The 21,627-nt window shown below is 41.5% G+C and overlaps 2 protein-coding genes across 2 annotated transcripts in view; one reads left to right on the plus strand and one right to left on the minus strand.

Annotated features, from left to right (window-relative positions):
• Positions 1-14,608, plus strand: part of calb2a (calbindin 2a) — an 18,020-nt gene extending 3,412 nt beyond the window's left edge. The window contains exons 2-11 of the mRNA XM_069172749.1: positions 808-884; positions 981-1,070; positions 2,620-2,700; positions 5,205-5,261; positions 7,388-7,465; positions 8,948-9,003; positions 9,127-9,166; positions 9,323-9,376; positions 13,144-13,215; positions 13,723-14,608. Of these exons, the coding sequence (XP_069028850.1) occupies positions 808-884; positions 981-1,070; positions 2,620-2,700; positions 5,205-5,261; positions 7,388-7,465; positions 8,948-9,003; positions 9,127-9,166; positions 9,323-9,376; positions 13,144-13,215; positions 13,723-13,839 (722 nt within the window). The 3' untranslated portion in view covers positions 13,840-14,608. The remainder of the gene's footprint in view (positions 1-807; positions 885-980; positions 1,071-2,619; positions 2,701-5,204; positions 5,262-7,387; positions 7,466-8,947; positions 9,004-9,126; positions 9,167-9,322; positions 9,377-13,143; positions 13,216-13,722) is intronic.
• hydin (HYDIN axonemal central pair apparatus protein) overlaps positions 1-21,627 on the minus strand; it is a 103,249-nt gene that overhangs the window by 79,625 nt on the left and 1,997 nt on the right. The window lies entirely within an intron of this gene.

The raw sequence follows: 21,627 nt of genomic DNA on the forward strand, positions 1-21,627 counted from the left end.
GCCTTCCAGGGTTTTATTGAAGCAGCGAGTCACATCGTTTGGAGCCATCTGTCCGGCCGTTCAAGAGGGGGGGGGGGGGGGGGGGGGGTGATGGTGGTGGTGGTGTGGGAGGAGGGGGGGAGGCTGATAGCATGTTGGCACTGGTTCACATGGTACCTGGGTGAGGCGGGCGCATTTCGTTGGTCCTCTGAAGGCGTACCGTCGTTGCAACAGAACACCGAGAATAAGAAGAAAGCAAGACGGAGAGAAAGAAGAGAATCGACTTCATCCACGATCATGTCGGGATAAGCACCACCTGACAGGAAACGACACGTCAGATTGAAAGTATTGTGAAGGATTAAAAGCTTCCTGACAAAAAAATATCATCACCGTCACAACTTCAGATAATCTTTTAAAATTCAAGCCAACACTTTCGAGAAAATACACTCATATGTATCACCGTAGGCTGTTTCCCCGTATCCGACTTCGCCAAACTCTCTCCGCTGAATACACTATTGATCTGGAATATAAAAAAAAGAAAGAAAAGCTGGCCCGTAGGATCGTCACCTTGAAAATATATTTTCCACATATGGCCTCTCGCTGGCATACAACCCTGTGAACGCGGGGAGTCGAGGAGGAGCGATCAGTTTGCATGGTGTCGGTCAATAGTGTAATCTGTTAGAGGTGGAGGGAAGACAGTTACAGGTGTATGAATCAATGCCAGCGGAAAAACTGAAAAACAAAACGAGCCACGCTGGGATCCGTGTGACACCGTGAGGTTTAATATGTCGTGGTAAACATGGAGTAACAGTCCCGTCTGTCTCGCAGGCAATGGCTACATCGAGGGGAAAGAGCTGGAGAACTTCTTCAAGGAGTTGGAGATGGCCCGGAGAGGAGCAGGCGTGGTGAGTTCAGGGGAAGAAAAAAAAAAAAATCAGATCCTGCCCCCGACTGACCGCTCAGGTTTCACTTACATTTGGGTACAAATGTTTTTTTTCCAGGACCCTACAAACCCCACATTCAGAGAAAAGATGAAGGAGTTCATGCAGAAGTTCGACAAGAACAAAGACGGACGGATTGAGATGTCCGAGGTAAGAAGTGGGAGGAGTTTCACGCTCGGAAAAGGGTTGACATTCTGGGGAAATAAGATCCTTTGCTTTCTTTCCAAGAGTTTGCGCCCCCTTCGAATTGGAAATTGCAAACTTGTGGTTACGACACGGGGAAGTCATTTTCGACTGTACGCTTTGCGTTTAAGTGGTTAAGTTGTGCGACAATTACAGGCAACGACAATGTGGACGGCCTCTAAAAGCCACAGAGGAAGGTAACGTAATGGAGGGAAAAGATGAGGCTGTTTGGAAAAGATCAACATTTTCCGCATTAAATTATGATGAAAAACTATACGACTCGCGAAACTTACGATCCCAGACGATTTTTTTTTCACGGCTTCCTCCATTTCTGTTCACGTCAAAAAACACGTCAAAAACTCGTGAACTCTGAGCGTTCCCGACATTTAGAGGTCTAAGGGAAGCGTTTATTCAACTATTAGATTAAAAGACTGATATCACTCTCGGGTGTAGCTGCCAATCGGATCGCTGGGTCGGAATGACTTGATGTATAATTATACTTATGGCCATAAGGTGCCACCAAAAACTACAAAAAGCAGACGTTGGCGATTGCTTGAGTTTTATGTTTCACGATTAAAGTTTCAGGCAGTTAACTTTATTTGGTTTAGCTTAGCTTTCCAGCTGCAAGGCTAGAAACAGCCTGGTTCTGTTCACTGGTATGAAAAAGTTACGAAAATCTGGATGGCGCTCTTTAAGAAATGTTTTATATCTCATTTAATCTGTAAAAAGTTGAACAATTTGTGGTTTTAAATTATCTAAGTGCAACTATTTGTTGGCTAGTTTAAAATGTCCAATTATTTCTGTAAATCCTTAAAGAAAAGAAGCTGAATATATTCAGTTTTTAAAATGAGATTAAATTGTTGGATGGAGTTCTTGTATTTGGGCTGCAGTCATTGGTTGTTTAGGATTTTTGCTGCATCACTGAAAAGTAACTCAGAACAGAGTAGATGAAAGATGTAGGTTTCCTGCTGTCAGTGGATTGTGAGAAAAAGTTGTAAAAAAAAAGGAAAAAGAAAGCGAGGATCATTCACGGAGCCAAAAATACAGTAGAAGTGAGAGGCTGGAGAGAACCGGTCAATAATCCGATCGATTGCGTAAATGCTTTCTTCATGATGACGGTCTCCGCGGAGCGTCGGTTTGGGATATTGCTTTCCCTCGATTTTACCATTTTCCAGAGTGCGATTTTGAAAGATGTAAGAAGGAGGGTTTTTCTGCCGCATCAATAATCCACTGCTGGCATGAAAAAAAAACATAATCTGCAAATGATATTCAGGTTGAGTTGCTTGAAGGGGGGAGAAACTTCCAGAGTAAAGTCTTTGTCTGAGCATCCCGAAACACTTTATTTTTTTTTTATAGAAATATTTCTAACTTAAGCGTAGCCTGGTTTCAGAGGTTATGGCTCTCTATTATTTATGTCTGGGTTTCCCATTTGAGACAAAAAGCTCCGCGGTCTCCATCTCTTCTTTCCACCATCTTGTGTTTCTCACCACTCCCTTTTTTTTTTTCCTCCCTCCAGCTGGCCCAGATTCTCCCCACTGAAGAGAACTTCTTGCTCTGCTTCAGACAGTTTGTCAGTTCCAGCGCCGAGTTCATGGCGGTAAGAGTGCTTTTTTGAGTGTGCATGGATAGGCCAGTACATACATATATATATATATATATATATATATATATATATATATATATATATACATATATTTATATTTATATATATATTTTATGCAAAGCTGTTGCTGTCGTTTGATCAGTTCCTTGAAGCACTTTTGGACTTTTTGTCCGGAAGCCTCTTGTTCACTGTAAAATATAATTTCCCAGGATGTACATTACAAAAGCCAAGTCAGTCAGCTGTGGAGGGCCTGTCTTCGTGTTCCCATTCCTACCTACTGGCTTAATTTCACAGATTAATTCCCTCCGGATGGTTGGAAGGTGTACTAATTAGTGAAATAAACTGGAGTACACTGGAATTAAACAAAACTATTTAACATGGTTGCAACCTATTTGCTATTGAGATTTGAAAAAAACAAAGCGAGCCGTAGATCCATTATAAACAATGAATAGATAATTCGCTAACCACAACTCATTGTTATAAATGAGGTAAATCTTACATTACGAAACCTTATTTCAGTCTTTTCAAACGTGGCCACATACATGTTTGAGTTGCATAATTTTAGGCTTCTCTGTTTGCAGCCGGCTAGCTTTTCAGGGAGTCGTGAGTAGCAATAGCATCCTTGAAAGGCATTTAGGAAACATCTGTTAATTGTAGCTAGGACAAAAAACAACCTGGGTTATACTCTCCCCCCTCTAAACTGCATGGAAAGATTTGTACTGTAGTGTGTAATGTAATTTCCTTTTGTCTTAATATGGATTTCACAACATTTAAAAAAAAAAAAAGTTAAGGTATTGATACAAAAAAATGTGTTTAGCCGGGAAAAAAAAAATTCATGTCGAAGATATTAATGTACTAGTAAGTAAGAAATATTCCCAAATGACCCCTGAGCAGCCCAGAGATGTTTCACCCTAAATTGCCACTGGCAGAATTAGAAACGTTCAAACTTTGTCGCCCCCCTGCGGCATTGATAGAAGGCATTTTTGCACAACATGAAACTAGTTACGGAATAACACATGAAAATTTGGGTTAACTTTATAGAAAAATATCCAGCACATAGCTATACATTTAAACAAGCTGTCCTAAGACTAGTTAGAAACACAAAACAATGATTAGCAAGCATTAAAATGTCTTTTCTATATTTGGTAAATGCTGCAGCTGATGATATTTACTTTGGCGTAGATGAAATGAAAATTTTAAAATGTGCACGCATTAATGTTGCCTAGTAAACTATTTTCAAATGGTCAAACGGACACAAAAGACACAGAAAATTAATAATATGTGACTAATTACGAGCAAAACCTCACAGAAAAGAAGAATATCTCCTCCGTTCGGTCCAAGTTTTATGTTTAAGAAATCATTTATGGCTGAAAATTTCTAAAGTTTAAGTGCTGCTGTGGAATTTTGAATAATAAATGATACGAGGTGTAACAGAAAGCCCTCTGCAGAGCCGGAGCAAGATATGTGCCGAGAGGGAGTATAAAAATGAAATCCACGAAATACCTCCAGAGTATAAGAAATGGAAAAAAGAAAAGAAAAAAAAAGTCAGATTTCATGTTAGATCTGCTGCAATGAAAGAATGGAGCCAATTAGAAACCAATTACATGTGGGGAAGAGCCTTGTCCTTGTCTGCTGTGTCACACTGAGGAGGAATAATGAAATGAGAGGAGGAGAAAGGAACGAAAAAGTGTGTGGGGGGGGGGGGTGCTCTGGGAGGTGGGGGGTGGGGGGGCGGATACAAAGGGCAAACGAGAGAAAGAGAAAGTGGGAACAGAGAGGACGTAAAATGAAATGTCGATGGGAAGTTGAGAGCTGGGATTTTGAGAACATAAAACAGGGCGGGGATGGGGGGGGGGGGTGTTAATCAGTCTTTGTTGAAGGGTGCGGGGAAGGGGGGGGGATGGGCAGAGAGGTTTTTTAAAGGGTTAGAATGAGGAAGCAGAACCTTCTATTTTCAGAGTCATATATAATGGATAACACCACTGTAGCTCCTCTCTGCAGAGCCCAGAGGAGGAGGACGAGGAGGAGCACAGGGAGGGCGGGGAGGGAGGGAGGGAGAGAGGGAGGGAGAGAGGAGGAGAAGGAGAAGGAGAAGGCCATCCATCTTTGATAAGGAGCCCTTCTTTGGACAGGGACAGCTGCTAGATTAAAACATTCATTAAAATGACTCCCTCGCTCGTCTCTCGTTCTCCCCCCTATGTGGGCGAACGGGATCGTATTGGAAACTGTGATTACAGTGACGGTCGAGGCTTCGGTGGTCGTGCCCCCCCCACCCCCACCCCACCCTCTACAACGAATTCTGCCCTTCAAGCCAGAGAGAGAAAGAAAACAGAAAAAGAAAAGTGAAGGCCCTCGGCGCTGTTAAAGAGCACGCTGGTCGATCGATTTATTCGGAGGGGTAGAAATGTAAATCACTCCGGAGAGGAGCTTCTTCATTGTGCTGAGAAAATACTTTCAATCCGAAACGTCTTTTGTTTTTGTGTGTGCGTCTCTTTCAGGCGTGGCGGCGATATGACACAGATCGCAGCGGCTACATCGAATCAAACGAACTGAAGGTAAATAAAGTGTCACGCTCAACGGTACATTCAGAAGTGTTTCAAAAAAGTATTAGCGCACATTTTCCCGGGCCGGGATGACGCGCAATGCCTTATTTGAGAATGTTACAAATACCTTTTATTTATTCATTTGTTTATTTTCTCATACTTATTGTGTTATTTCTTTTTTTTTTTTCTTCCTTTTTCCCCTCCCACACACATTCATATGCACATCAACACACGTTCATTAACAGAGCAACAACCCCAAACAGTAACCATCAAATAGGAAGCAAACAAAACACACTGCTATAATCTATAATCCCAACCTTTCACTGATGATTTAAGTGTAAACAATATGTCTTACTTTGTATGCATGTTCATGTTACGCCCCTCCTCTTACATGTTGGGTTGTTTGCACCAATAAAAACGAAGGGAAGAAAGTGACAAAAACAATCTTCTGCATGTTTTTGTGTGGCTAAATGCAAAACTAGAGTCCCCAAACGATTAGCTTAGCTTAGTTTAGACTGAAAGAATGGGAGAAACCGAAAGATATAATATTGGGGCATATTGGGATCATTGTCGGTAAAAAACAAAATGTACAAACCCATGGGAGGGTAGTGATATTATGAAAAAAAGAAAAACAATTTCTGAAACTGAAACAAATTTAGAACTTTTTTTTTTTTTTTGTCAACGTAACGCAAACGTGGTTTTGTACTGTTTAAACCAACAACATATAACGTGGTAATTAGAGTTTAAGATGCTAACTGGACTGATTTTGAACCTTCGACCAGAGGCCACGCCAGCCGTTTAATGCTAAGCTACGCTAACAGGCTGCAGGCAGCTTCAGAGTTAGCAATCTGCTCATTTAAGCCTTCGCAACAAACCCAATTAAGCATTTTTTAACTAATATTTATTTTCACATTTTAAAAGAAAAGACAATGCGAAATAAAAGGATAATTAACTGAAAGAGGTCCAAGCCAAATATCCTTTAAAACTCTCAATGACCATTTTAAAATGTTTGTCACAGAATTTTCCCTCTTTCATTTTGTTTTTGAAATACATGTGAGCATATGGTCGAGTGAAGTCAGCTTGCAGCTTTGACACAGGAGAGTTAAGTGGCTGCTTCACAGGAAATTCTCCAATGAACACAAGTATTTCATTCGTTTTTTTTAAATCAGGTGAGGATTCAGATGCTAAACGCTTTACCGATTACACAAATGTTATTCACTTCAACACTTCAATGTTGTGTCAGGTTACGTAAAGTGGACGCGCCCCCCCACGCCGGCGAGCTGAGCATTAACGGGGGTCCGTGATTGCGCGTACAGATTATAGGATGCTCGGGTTGTTGTGGGAGTCACATTTCTTCCGGCTGACCAGGTGCAGATGAGTTACTCAGGTGTGGCTTTCTGAAAGCTTTGGAAAATAAAAAAAAATTTAAAAAAAACAGACGAGCTCTCGGGCAGCACAGCCGCATAATTTTGGAGCAGACGTAGAAAATATTGATTCAAGTTCAATTAATGTAACACGTGTGACGTAATGCTACTCGAGTACATTTCAAATGTATGTTTTTTTTTCACTGCTCTACATTTACTGGAACTCATGGCTGCAGTTACTCTTCACTGTTATTAGGATTTTACAGAGAAAACACAAGATAAACTGATAAATCATCATATAATTTAATAATACTATGTCTCTTCTCTTTTTGGACCTTTTTTCATTAATTTCTGTCTTTAAAGTCTCATATTTTCTTTGTTTCTATTTCTTATTTTACCATTTCCTTCACTTGTCACAAAAAACAAACACAAAAACAGACAAATCCAGACTTTAATCTCCTTATTTTTACTTTATCCTACCATTAATACCAGCAGCATGAATATTTATTTTACTATTATTGGTTAAGAAAAGGGTTTGAGTACTTTACAGCACTTTTAAAGTGAGATTTCTGTTTTATATCACATTTTTCTTCACATTAAAAGATGATTTCAGGATTCTAAAATGTGAATACATCTTTAAACTAGTGATTTGGATGGTAGCTTTGAATCTTAAGCTACACCCTGCACATGTCATGCACCAGATTCATGTGAAATTGATGATGAGGCAGAGCAGCTTTCTGTTTTTTGTTCTCATCTGTGCGTCTCTGTCCTCAGGGCTTTCTGTCAGACCTGCTACAGAAAGCTAACAGACACTACGACGACCAGAAGCTGGAGGAGTACACAAAGACCATCGTAAGACTCGCTTCATGCACAGCACAACCGGACAAACTTTAGGCAACGCATCAGGAACAGGAGGCCCAAAGTCGTAGCAAAAATACACAATGTCGTCTTAAAGTTTGAGGTAGCAGCTCATCCAAAAGGTTCTTCTTGTGCTTCCTGATGCAAGAAGACACTTTTATTCCAAATAACGTGCTCTCATCTTAAAAAAAAAAAAAAAAAGGCTTTCAGTGGTGCAAAAATGTCTAAAATTCTCTCTAAATGGTGAAAACTAAAACGAGTGAATCCTACAGAAACACAGGGTCTCTGTCCAACGTCCATCTGTCACGGAGGACCTCAGAGGCCCGTGAAGTTGGTGGCAGCGACGCTGTGCGGCTGAGTGGTCGTAACCCATCATGTCCTGCAGGTTGTGGGTTTGCCGCCCAGATGTGCCAACATCTGCTTCTTCCTAGAAGCCCTGGAGCTGAGCTGACCTAATTTTCCGAGGCGGTTTCCTCAAAGCTCACTCGCTCATTATTGTTTATTCACAGACGGTTCAGATGGTGAAATCAGCCAGTTTTTGGGGATTAGTCTGATAATCTCCTGTTAAATAACAAATCCAATATCATTCAGATCTTGCTGGTTTAGCATTTACTGCAGTGGCTTGTGTTGGTGGAGAAACAGTTTTCTAACAGGGAGCTCAGGCTGAAAAGACCTGCAGTTAAACCTATAGAGCAGAACTTTTAATTACAAATGAACATGCTTTACGTTCAAACTCTTATCAAACCAGTTCGCACTATGTTGAGGTCATGTTCAATCTGACTGTTATCCAAAGGCAACTGGAGTTTACTTAGAACTGAGAAAGTCTTCAAGAAACTCAAAAAAGTCAAATTTATGCAACTAGAAATTGTCAAGATGTTTCAGATGAACAGTCTTATGTCAAAAAATATTCGCATTGATATTTTACACCACTGAGGGAGCTGCCTAAAGTGAGATCACGACAACTCGTTTCATCTGACCAACTGTTTAAAACATCAAAATATTTGATTTACAAGCATGAAGCACAACAAAAAAGCAGCAAATTCTCAAATTTGTGAGCGTCAAACGAAGATTTTTGGGGGGGAATTTATTTTCCTTAAAAAATCAGATTCTTTAATTATCACACTAGTTGGAAATGAATTGCTGTTCCATTGGCTAACAGTAGCAGGCCATGTTTTGCTTGTCTTTGAAAGAATTGTAAGGACTGATGAAATCTCGTTTTTTTATATTCTTTCCTTTTAATGAAATTCTCCTAAAAAACACCTTTTTTCAGACAAAAATTCCACCACATTGTTTGAAATGTTTGATGGTTTATGGCCAGTCTTTTTTACCGGTCCTGGATAGAAAACGTCTGGCTACCCGTTCTGTTCCTGTGTCAAAAAAATTCAAGGAACCACATTTCTCTTCAATTTGACAGCGTATACCTAAAAAAAAAAAAAAAAAAAAAACTTCCCTTCCGTCTCTGCTTCTGCTTTGTAGCTCAGGATGTTTGATCTGAATGGAGATGGGAAGCTGGGCCTGTCAGAGATGGCGAGGTAATGTGCAGTTTTACCTGCTTCTTTTCACGATATGAATGTTGGACCGCTCTGACTGCTGATGTTCATTCAAAGACTTTAACGACTATTGTGTCCGCTAATGAAGACCTCCTCTCCACACAGGCTTCTCCCCGTTCAGGAGAATTTCCTACTCAAATTCCAGGTAGGAGAAAAAATTGAATGCCAGTGAAATACATAAAACAGGGTAGCCTCCATATTTAAATATTAATAATAACACTTTTTGACTGCGATTTCTGCTTTTTTTATTTTGCAATTTGTAGCTTGGTAATCATAAAGTCAAACCTTGTTTTTTTTTCAGGGTGTCAAGTTGACCTCTGAGGAGTTCAACGTCATCTTCACATACTACGACAAGGTAGGCAACGTTTCTTTGAAATGGGAATAAATAAGGTGGTCAGCTACTTTCCACACACTCCCAAACACATTTTTTGTTCCACTAGAATTGAATTGTTTTATGTATTTTGGACGCTTTCTTTCATGCGTCTTCCTGTAAAGCCGCCGGGGCTCCTGGGGTTTTTCCGTTCATGTACTCTGGGATAAATTGGTGTCAGCGACAATGCAGCATACATCATTACATTTAGTAAAAGTCAGAAAAAAAACTTTTACACATAACATATGCTGACCAGAGGTTATACACACAACTAGAACTAAAAACAAATTAAATATAAGGCAAAAAGCACCCGTAGATTTACATGAGTTGTCAATAATGCTGTAAAAATATAACTAAAATTGGGGCTAATCTGGAAATACCAACGCAAATAAATCAGTTTTCAGTCGACATTTAAATACTGGTGCTAAAGCTGATAATTACAAAGTTTTGGAGCTCTTAGGAAAACTAAAAGGTCAGGAGCTTTGCTGCAGCTTTCCGGCCAATTCCAACACACAAAGAACTGTAATAGTCCGACCTCGAAGTATTAAAAACCAAAAGTGTCCTTCTCAAGGTGTGAAAGAAAGGAAGGGCTTTATCTGAGCTAAAACTCTGAGCTGGAAGGATCATCAGATCTAATCTGCAGGTCTAATTTAAAAGAGGAGTCAGAAATAACGCCCTGGTTCTTTCCATGATGGACGAGATTAAATATCATTCGGCCGGTCGGTTACTTTGTCTTAGCGGTGTTGTAACGTTTGAAAGATCTTGGCTGTTGAATGCTAATGAAACCACACGCTCAGATAATAAATGTTGGAGGGCACATCGAATTTAGCTGAGTGAAATAAAAGCTAAGTGACTCGTTAAAAAAAAAAAATACTGTGTCTGAAAGCTAATGTGCTACTGTAATAGAAAAATAAACAAATGCTAGCTAGAGTCAATAGTCTGGATGAATCGGTGCAGTTCAAAATAATGAATGATGAATATGCAAAGTCCTTGTTCTCTTTTATTTACCTAAGGCGCTCCCCGCAGGGAAATGAGTCGTGCTGGGGACACCTGTCCCTTTGTAAACAGCTCAGGGTGGTTGACCGGTAGTTTAGTTAACGGCCATATTTTCCACATTAGAATCGGTGAGGAAGGTCTGCAAAACGAGCGGAGGAGAGAGCTGCAGGCTGTACATCTGCTGAATTATCTTTCTGGTTTGTAATTATGTTCAGAGTTTTGTCAGCCTGAGGGACGAGCTTTAATCCAGGTGGATATAAGGAGGCTGACTCTTCGACGTGCCCGGTTGGCTCGGTCGTTAGCTGTGACCTCACGTGCGAAACGCTTTTCATATTTCCCTAATTTCAGTTTAGTGAACATTTAAACTGAAATAAATGTTTTACTTTCTGATGCTGTCTGAGCAGAAGTTCCTAAAATCTTTGAAAGCTGATTTACAAGTGGATTATTGATTCAAGTGAGCTCGTTGGAAAAGCTACAAAACTCACAACGCAAACATTTCGCAAAGATGCAACGATTGTTTGATGTTTGAGTAAAACACGCCTCCTCGGCATTTATTTACTGGAATTCACATCATATTTTTATGCCGTTTCCACTCTCGCTATTTTGAGACAGTGAATATGGAGTAAAATGTACCTCCAGTGTTGAAGGGTGAAATCCGGAGTGTCTTCCAGTAGACGGGTCGAGGTTTGTTTTGGGTTCAGGTGGATGATTTTGCACCTGCTGATCAATAACAAAAACATAAACAAACAAAGTAAAACTTGTAATAACTGGCATGTAAATATTCTGTATCTGGCAATTAGTTGATGGCTGCAAAAATTTTAATTTGACAATTACTTCTTAGCACAAGATCCACAGACTAAAAGATCACAAATATGATAAGATTATTATTGTGAACATCTACTGCAGAAAAACAGCACTTTCCTACTAATTGGTAAATCTGCCATTATGATAGCAATACCAGAAGGTGCAAGCACACCTGGTTGAATTGGATATTACCCTCTGATTGGTTTGTCCATGTTACATCAATAGCACACCTATGATTTCATTAAGAGACAAAGTACAACCCTAGCGCCGTACTTGGAGCTCAGATGATCGACATAACTAGCAGGAGTTTGCACAATGCGCTTCAAACCGTCTGCTCCGCTTGTTAAAATACATCCCCTTGTCTTATTCTGTTTATGAAGTCCATGAGCTATGACTGAAAGTTGCACAGAATTTCCAGTAAGTTCATTGACCCCGCGCATGGAACTTTTGACAAACTACCATTTCCATGTCCAATAATGAACCTTTCAAGCTCAGCGTTTTTTATGTTACTCTGATTTCTTGCTCCTGTCTAGCGCTTGGTTATTATTCCAACTTAAGCAATAAAGTTTGAGAGCAAGATGTCAGGAGAAGAGCAGTCCGTCACAGCAGTGGAAAGGGGGGGTGGGGGATGGAGACGGGGGGGGTGGGGGAGGTGTTGCGTGCATGGTCACGTCTCGGGGGCTGAAACTGAAGTCTTGCACTTTCTCTCTCGGTCACATGCAGAGTACAGGGTGCTTGAATGTTCAATTATACATGAGCCGCTGCAGTCCACTCATGTGGACACCCGCTGCGAATGGACCAGTACCATTTGAGTGCGTAATTAGTTTCATTATTTTGTTATGAGCCCCGAGTCCCTGCGGCTGAAACACGGGCAGCTGCAGCCGCTGGCCCTCAAGAGATCGCGGGCAGGGCGACAGTGTGGCCGGCCAACCGAACACTAACGCGGCCTCAAACTGTGCAAGGACTCGAAAAATGTTCTAAAATACAAGATGGCACGCAACTTTTAGACGGACCGGGTGATACCTGATGCTGCCCCCCCGCCCCCTCCTCCGACCCCACCCTCCGCCCCACAGCTCTGCAGAGGGCCGGGTCTTTCATCCTTAAAGGGAAAATAAATAGATTTCACACTTTATTCCCAAGATCTGGGACACTTCAGCTTGGCTTTGTAAACATCTCCCAAAGTAAAAAAAAAAGAAAAAAAAAAAGACTGGCAAGACACTCGGCTCTGAAGATGTGGTTTTGTGCCAGCTGCCAGGGGACAAATTTCCAATAATTTGGACTTATTTTCAAGCTCCACGCTCTCTAAACACGACCGTGAGACATAACTCATTAATTAGCAAAAGCTCCAGATTGACTTTGCAGCTGACCCCCCCACCCCCCACCCCCACCCCACCCAAACACAGTTTGTGAGTTGTGAATGGGAAGTCTTTTTTTTTTTATTATTATTATTATTTTTTTTAATCTTTTGGCCTGCACATTCATGATTAATGATTCATGATTGCTGCCATGAAATGCTGAATGAAGTGAAGCAGCAGAGCAGAGGACCAAAAAAACCCCGAGGAGCTAAGAATTCAAACAGACCGTAACTGGTGCTCCGTTTAGAAAGGAATGAAGGTTTTTATATTTTAAAAAGACCATTGAGAATAAAGAAGTAGTCGTCCTCTAATGCAGTGATGAAGCACTGAGCACTCCAACAACGCCTGGAAGTCCACATCTGTAAGCGAGTCAAGCACCATCTATGATTCACGCTGGATCTCCTCCAGAGTCAAAACAGAAACCTTTAAGCTTGAACTTCAACAGAAAGAAGTCACAGGGAGCCGAAATCCACTTCAAATACCTCGTCTCACGTCTTTGTCGTAGACTTGAATAATCGTGTTTTTCCTCCCAGATCGTTCTGAGTGTTTAGGAACTGAAAATAACATTTATGTCGTGTTTCTTTTAACTTCTTCCAGGATGGTAACGGCTACATTGATGAGCAGGAGTTGGACGCTCTGCTACGAGACCTTTACCAGTCACACAAGAAGGTGAGAGGGGGGATAAAGAGTGAAGGTGGCTATGACCGGTGCATCCCCTGGCCCGTACAGTGTGTATTCAGCCATAATTCCACTTTCCTGGCATTGATTTCTGCTTTTAATACACCTACTTACTGTTTCGAAATGTAGTCCAACCATTGCGATGGTGGTAGTTCAATGATACGAACTAGGGATGGGTCACGGATTTTTGAATATTCGAATAGTCTTCCTCCAAAATCGATGAGTACGTGCGACATTTTCTTCCACATTTCCCGTTTTTTACTGGTGCCTAGCTGTAATGCTTTACTCCCGTCAGAAGGTGGCGGTAATGTGCCTAAAAAGCTATTAAAAGAAAGATTTCATAGTGCAGAGCGAATTTCGAATAGTAGTTTTGCTTGAAATTCCCGTCCCTAATACGAACGGTTGTAGCGACACCAGCAGACATCCAGGAAGTGAAACCAGAGCGAGAACAAGGCTCTTTGTAACCTTTAAATTTGCTTTACCCCGTCTGTCCTTCAGGACATGGACCAGAAGAACCTGTCGGACTACAAGCAGAGCATCATGAGCCTGTCCGACGGAGGGAAGCTCTACCGCGGCGAGCTGGAAATCGTCCTGTGCAGGGAGCCCATTGTGTGACCTTTCCTCCTCTCTTGTTTGCATACCATTACTTTCTCTGCCTGCCCTGCCTTCTTCTCCTTGAGACCACACCCACTTCCAGCTGAGTGGCAACATATACCAGGTGCATGTGCCGGACACCTCCTTACCCTTCAAAAAAAAAAATCATTCCCCCGAACTTCCTCCCTCCCAAAGCGACAAATTCAGAAGGAATGATAAAGTGCACCGTCAGCACGCAAAACTGCTCTTCTCCCATTCGACCCCGATTCCCTGCCACCTGACCTCTCAACCCGAACCGTGACCTGTATGAAACCTCTTAGCTTTTCACCCTCAGACTCTCCTCTCAGCTCTCCCAGATGTAGCATTTCTGACCTCATCCCCGTCCATGCTGGGCCTAACTTGCAACTCCAAAAGTCCCCCCCCCAAAAAAAAACAACCCTCCAAAAATGCCACAGAAATGACCTTTCGACCTGTCCATAATCCCTTGAACCTTGACCCCCGGCTTCATCGACCCCCCCCCCCCCTCTCCATTCCCCCTCGCTCTTTCAACTTTGCATTAGATACGATATATAGTCGAAGACAAAACTGCAGTCAGATGTGATTGAATTGATCGCATTTATAATCTGTGATGGAGCTGATGTTGATTTCTTTCCGCCTGTATTTCGCCTGAAACCATCCTGTTTCATTATAACTCTTGTGTAACATCGCCATGACATGATTTTCATTTTCAATGTTTGTTTTTGGCTGATACTGTCGATTGGAAATATTAATAAAATATCTTACGATAAAAGCATCTTTAACGATTTTTGTTCCAGTCCCTGCCGGTGCTAGATTACCTCGCGGACCTCCTCGTGATCGTCATTTTTAAAGTGCTGTCTCTACTACTTTCTGTCTGTCATGCTGACCTTTTGCGTACCAACTTGGCCATTTTTATCAAGGCCTCCCAGCTTCAAACTGCTCTCTTGCCTTCAATCCGCTCGCAAAAGCGAAAAAGGGATTAGCGACGATTGCAAATCCCAACAAGAGCAAGACGATGTGAAGTTTAAAGCTTTGGTAAAGTTTTAAGAGACACACCGAAACTGGACTCAGCTGACGTTAGTCATCAGTGTTAGGGGACTTAGCAAGCGACTTTATAAAATCTAAATTTAGTGCTTTGCATGCAGTGGAATCAAGATAACGATAGAAATACATGTTTTGCTGTGGCACTGAATCAGACAGGGTTATTTTGCAGCATGATGTCTTTCTCACGGCTGCGTTAAGGAAAATGACTGAAGAAACAAATGGGGTAGATATTGCTGAGTCAGCGCTGAATGAAATGAAACAGTATAACAAAAACACTTTCTCCCTTCGCTTTGAGTCGCTGCTGCAATCCTGAACCGCTGCACAAAAACACGGCGTCACCCGAAGTGCTACCTGACAAACAACATGAAAGTTCATTTGTAACAGACTTTCAGTCTCACGATTCAAATATAAAAAGTTACAAACTGACAAAGTTTAAATATCTTTAAGATGGAATATGATAAGCGTGGCCTGATTTTTTATTTTTTTGGGGCCTGAGGACAAAATAAGTCACAAAGCATCAAGCGGGAGATAATTAGATTGTACATAACCCAGAATGAAAACTATGGTGTGTTACAGAAGCTTTAAATGTCAATAGAAACATGGCTGCAGAGCCCATTACATAAAACCTACAAAATTATAACAAAACCGAACCTTAACAATGATCTAAACTGAGCCAAAAACGAAGGCTTTATTCCTGCGATGCACCGGAAAGCCCTCGACTTTCCCAGTTTCGTCCAGGATGGGAGGCTTTCCCCGCCGCCGAGCTGAGATGTTACTCCTGAGGTAGGAGGACAGGACATGGTACTTCTAGTAAAACCTCTGTAATTGAGTTGGCATGCTTTTAAAGCCACCTGAATAATACAGCAAGCGCACACAAGCAGACAAGCTCCCATGGCACCGAGGAGATGATGCAAACCCGCATCAATTAATCAGAACCATTTAAATCTTTATATGACACACAGCTGCACAAGAAAACTGAGAATCTCTAAAAAAAATAAAAAAATAAAAAAAGATTCAGGTGATAAGAAGTCCTGTATAGTGAAAAAAAACTGTGACAATTACAGGAAAATGTAAAAAAGCTGTGTAACTGTCGTTAAAGTGAAGAGTCATCGCACCCTTAATGTCAGTTGTACTATATCTCCTTTTGTTAGCTAAGATGAGCTAATGTAGGCTATCTAAAGCTAATAGTCACACAAGCTAGTAATGCTGCAGTTAAACCACCATCCTGTTTAACTGAATAAAGGTGTGTTTAATTACAATATGGGAATTGCAGATAACATATTTGTAAAAGTGTCATTACGGTACAAAATACATGAAAGCGAGATCTGGCCAAGAGCTGTCACGCTCGACCTGAATACGTCCGTCCAGGCTGAGATTTGTAATTATTCCAGTGGGTTTTTTAAGAGGGTTGGGCTCTGCGTTGCGACGGGTAAATGAACCGTGAGATAAAATGCTGAAGGCGTGGGCACATTGGTGAGAAAACAACTTCTTACAACTGTACATCGCGAAGAAATGGACCGCTGGATAGATTTTGAGGGAGGAAAACACGTCTAATTCAAAGTTCAGCCGAAGATGGAGTCTTTGAGAAATTGAACAAATGTTAAGTTTCGTCCTTCTTCCAACAACATCGTGTCGGTCACAGAAAGAAAGACGCCGTCCTCAACTCGTTCGTAAAACTTCTGCAGTGACAGATACAGTCGCTTCCTCTCTTGCTGCTGAAGTTGCGCCTCAGGCTGTTTTCAAGCAGATGTACTATGAACTTTATTATCTCGCCATAAATCTGCGCAAGATATTTACATAAACAGAAAAATAACAGACATTGCTCGGAAAAAAAAATAGAAAAAGACAGAAATTGTGCAGGACATTAGTGCTTGGAGGTATATTTGCCTTTTTTGCATGTTGATATATTTTCAAACGAGCTATAAAATGAAACATTACAGTTTCTATCAATATAGTTTAATGTTGCATTGCACGTCTTTCATGCATTTGGACCCGTGTTTGCATCTCTAACTCTGGAGCCGGTTGGTGGTTTCTGCTTTAAAAAGCTACGCTTCATTGGAGCCGTCCCCTCCGGCCATCCTCGCTCCCCGGCTGCTCGGCGTAGCGCCGGTTCGGCTCGTACCGCCTCGCTCGGGCCTGACAAACTGCAACAGCCAATGATTAGGTGTTAATGGCTTCCAGTTCAATGAGCTTCGCCTCCATCACGGCAAATAAACGACATGTAAGAACACGTAAGAAGAGAGAGTTGACAGCTTAAATGTGCAGCAGGTAATTAGCAGCTGAAATAAAGACATATTGAGTAACGCCATTCAACATCAAAGTACTCGAGATATGAATTCTGGTCCTTAATCGCCCGACACGACGTACCCAGAACTATCTATAATGGAGAATTACTAGCTGACCTGTGCACAGAGCTTTCAGCCCCATCTCCACTGTCTTCATCAGCAGAAGGGGTTTGTTTGCCGGGATGAAATTCACAGCGCACCTTTTATCTGTTGATGAAGACCATTAAAGGATGTTGAAAGCTAAAAAAAAATAAATAATAAAAAAAAAAGCCAGTAAGTCTGCTTTATTTTATTCCGTCAGAAAAACAGGCTTTCTTTGCAGACCGCCGTAGGAGGGGCAGCTGTCAGGTGATAACGTCTGCTCAGTGCGCCCGAGCGAATACGATTTGGGTGTTTGTAGCTACACGGGTTCGCACGAGCTAAATCGCAGTCAGGAATACTGTAAGCGACTTCAGCGCCCTGCCAGAACTAATGCCAAGCTTCATTTCAGACAGAGGACACACGCTGCTGCTGTCAGCGACATATTAAAATGTGACACTCCATATTAGACTTTATCGAGCCATACATTTTTTAAATCGCATATAATTCCAGATTATGAATTCAAGAGTTCATTTTTTTAATTTTTTTATTTGGGGCACTGACAGAACATGTCGTCTTCAAATTGAGGGCTTTCTTTTTGTTCGGTTGATGACATGCTGTTGGCTTTTCTTCTGGAACTGAATTTCCCTCAGGACACTGAACTGTGTTAAATCTCTCACATTTAGGGTTTCCACATGATGGAGGGGGGGGGGGATTTATTCAGGGGCTACTGTTTAAATGAATAGACTCAATACACGAACCGCCGAGTAGACCGAATAACAACAGGATTCTCTGGTAGCGCAAGTAAACAAAATCATACATCTCGCCGACTGTGATAAACCATTGTAATGAAGACCGGCGGCAGCGAACGACACCGTGTCGAGGAAAAGAAGGGAGGGAATATGAATATAAGCGCGTAACGGCCATGATTTATTCATTGATGAAAGGAACCCTAGTGTTTTATTTATGATCTCTTTAAATATAGCTCATGTGAATTAAATAAGTGATTGAAAATGGATGTTCCAACCCAGATTCTTGTGTTGTGCCACACACCCCGGGTTACACGCACGCACGGCCAAACACAGGCATGTCGCGCACAGGTAAAACAAACGTCCATCGCATGTGTGCACCTTCGCTCACAGGTTTTGCTCCTGACTGGCAACCCCTTCTCCCCGACTCGTAGCCGCGTGACAAAATTGAAACCGGAGCCACACTGACAACCCACAACGATCTATTAGAATTCATCACAGCTCTTTGTGAAGTCGATTTCTCAGGGGAGGGAAAAGGGGAGCGAAAAAATCATCGAGCCAATGAAGGAACGGGAGAAGACCAAATTATGATTATAAACAGCAGGTTCGGCAACAAAACAAAATGGCACCGGGAGAATTGTTCTGTTTCAGCTCATTGCTCAGTTCATCACATTTCCCCGCTGAGCTCACATGGCTCAATGAAACTCAACATTTCTTTTAAGATTGTGTGTTTTCTAAGAGTTGAGATCATTGGTATTGTTTATATTTGTAAACGAGACTGAAGTGAACTGTATTTTATGGATAGATTATATATAAAATAATAAACTCTCTTGCAATTTTCCTTATGACTCGATGCATTGGTTTTTTTTTTACCTGCGCTGCACTACAAGCACCAAATATCTTTACTATGGCAATTGGCCTACAACCCATTAAAATGCACTTTAGCACTTGAGAAGAAGTGATTGCAGCATCCATCTTGTCACCGAAAGCTTATTTATGCCTCACAATTACTTGATTTTATTCACGAGGGCTATGTTTTAAACATTATACAACTTCATTCAGGGTTGTTGAAAATCCTGAAAAAAAAATATATATATTTATTTTTAAAAAGGGCCAATGTAACACATAAAACTTTCTTTTTGCCATTTCCAATGTTGACTGCAGCCTGTGCATTATTCCTCAGGGGGTTGTTTATGCCACTGAATGACTTTCATTTTCACAAAGACATTAGATTTTCTACTACCAGGGACTTTTTTTTTTTATGGCTGTTTTCATCCAGGTAAAAAGTAGCTGCAGACAAATAGCGGGTGATACAGCTTTAAACACCGGGGGTTGGCGAGGAGCTGCTGCCGTCGGAGGGACGCTGTTATGGGGGAAGAGACCCTGAACGCAGGTGAGTCGGTGGAGACTGTGGAGATATAAAGTGGGGGTGGAGATTGTGGAGATATAAAGTGTGGGTGGAGATTGTGGAGATATAAAGTGCGGGTGGAGATTGTGGAGATATAAAGTGTGGGTGGAGATTGTGGAGATATAAAGTGCGGGTGGAGACTGTGGAGATATAAAGTGCGGGTGGAGATTGTGGAGATATAAAGTGTGGGTGGAGATTGTGGAGATATAAAGTGTGGGTGGAGATTGTGGAGATATAAAGTGTGGGTGGAGATTGTGGAGATATAAAGTGCGGGTGGAGACTGTGGAGATATAAAGTGCGGGTGGAGATTGTGGAGATATAAAGTGTGGGTGGAGATTGTGGAGATATAAAGTGCGGGTGGAGATTGTGGAGATATAAAGTGCGGGTGGAGATTGTGGAGATATAAAGTGCGGGTGGAGATTGTGGAGATATAAAGTGTGGGTGGAGATTGTGGAGATATAAAGTGTGGGTGGAGACTGTGGAGATATAAAGTGCGGGTGGAGACTGTGGAGATATAAAGTGCGGGTGGAGATTGTGGAGATATAAAGTGCGGGTGGAGATTGTGGAGATATAAAGTGTGGGTGGAGACTGTGGAGATATAAAGTGCGGGTGGAGACTGTGGAGATATAAAGTGCGGGTGGAGATTGTGGAGATATAAAGTGCGGGTGGAGATTGTGGAGATATAAAGTGTGGGTGGAGATTGTGGAGATATAAAGTGCGGGTGGAGATTGTGGAGATATAAAGTGCGGGTGGAGATTGTGGAGATATAAGGTGCGGGTGGAGATTGTGGAGATATAAAGTGCGGGTGGAGACTGTGGAGATATAAAGTGCGGGTGGAGACTGTGGAGATATAAAGTGCGGGTGGAGATTGTGGAGATATAAAGTGCGGGTGGAGATTGTGGAGATATAAAGTGCGGGTGGAGATTGTGGAGATATAAAGTGCGGGTGGAGATTGTGGAGATATAAAGTTATAAAGTTGTTTCTGAAACTACAGACTAGTTTTAACATGAAAGCCCGAGTCGGCGTGCTTTTTAAAAAACATTTTTTTTACTTTGTTCTCTTAAAACGTTTTAAAGAAGTTTGACTCTTACCTGTTGAATGGCTTTTTCATTAACCCAGCCGGTCGTCAACAAAACGGCATCCTTGTTCGTTGATATTAACAAACTCCCAACTGTCGTCCAGTAGCCGTTAGGCAGCTACTAAAGTTAGCTAGCCACCGTTATTGTTGATGCGCGCACGTCAAAGGTCAAAGGCCGCGCGTGAGCCTCTGGCAGAGTTCAAGGTTCACGTCATGACGCAGACCTTGGAAACACGCCCCCCTTTTTCGTTCTGCGCTCCTGTCAATCAACTCGCTCCGCCCTACGCCGACACCGGAAACAAAACAACTCATTTAACGTTTAATTTCAAGTATTTTAAAAGATTAACACGTGTTAAAAGAGTTTTAGGATTACATGAGTGATTTTGTAGACCAAAAAAAAAAAAAATCAAGCATTTTAGGCGTTGCTATATTTGAATTCAGGCTAATGCTTGACTTTAAAAACATAATGGTAAAAATTTAACATTTTCCAAACTTAAAAGACTATAAATGAATCCTGGATTATTCATATTTTAATAACTTGGGGGCTGCAGAAACAAGTTGATAATACAGAACTGACGTGTCATCACCTTGATTTTGTGAACACGTCGTGCACGTCCTCGTTCAGACTCTCGTTTCGCTGTTGTTGTTTTTTGTCTGCCGTCTCCTGAGGGACATCAGTGTCTCTGTAGTGAACTGTGTGTGCTGTGTGGTGCTGGCCAAGTAGTGCTCAGTAGTTTTCAGAGCTTTTTTTTTTCTACCAGCTGTGGTAGAAAATTACGCAGAAGTTGATATAAAGCTCCTGTAAAGTCGATTGGGAGCTTCAGATTTGGGTGATAAGTATTTTTACGTGCGCACTTTCACAATCTCATTTGATTATAGCTGCTGTAACAGAAATATATCTTATTCTTCTTGTCTCCCATCAAATATTTCTCAAAATGTGGAACTATTCCTTTAAAAAAAATAAACTACCACTTCTCCTGTTAAATATTGTATTTATTGCCACTCTTGATATGAGCCTTTCTAAAGTAAACTGATCAAAACAATTAAGTCACATGCTTATTTATGATCCTACGTGACCACCGCAGAGAGTGTGTGTAATGTTTTAATAAGTCATAACTTCAATGTGCTGATTTGGCTTCACCTCAGTTA

The sequence above is a fragment of the Embiotoca jacksoni genome, unplaced genomic scaffold, assembly GCF_022577435.1.
Source record: "Embiotoca jacksoni isolate LCO1_2020_lvr unplaced genomic scaffold, fEmbJac1.0.p SCAF_55, whole genome shotgun sequence".
In the NCBI taxonomy this organism is placed as follows: Eukaryota; Metazoa; Chordata; class Actinopteri; family Embiotocidae; genus Embiotoca; species Embiotoca jacksoni.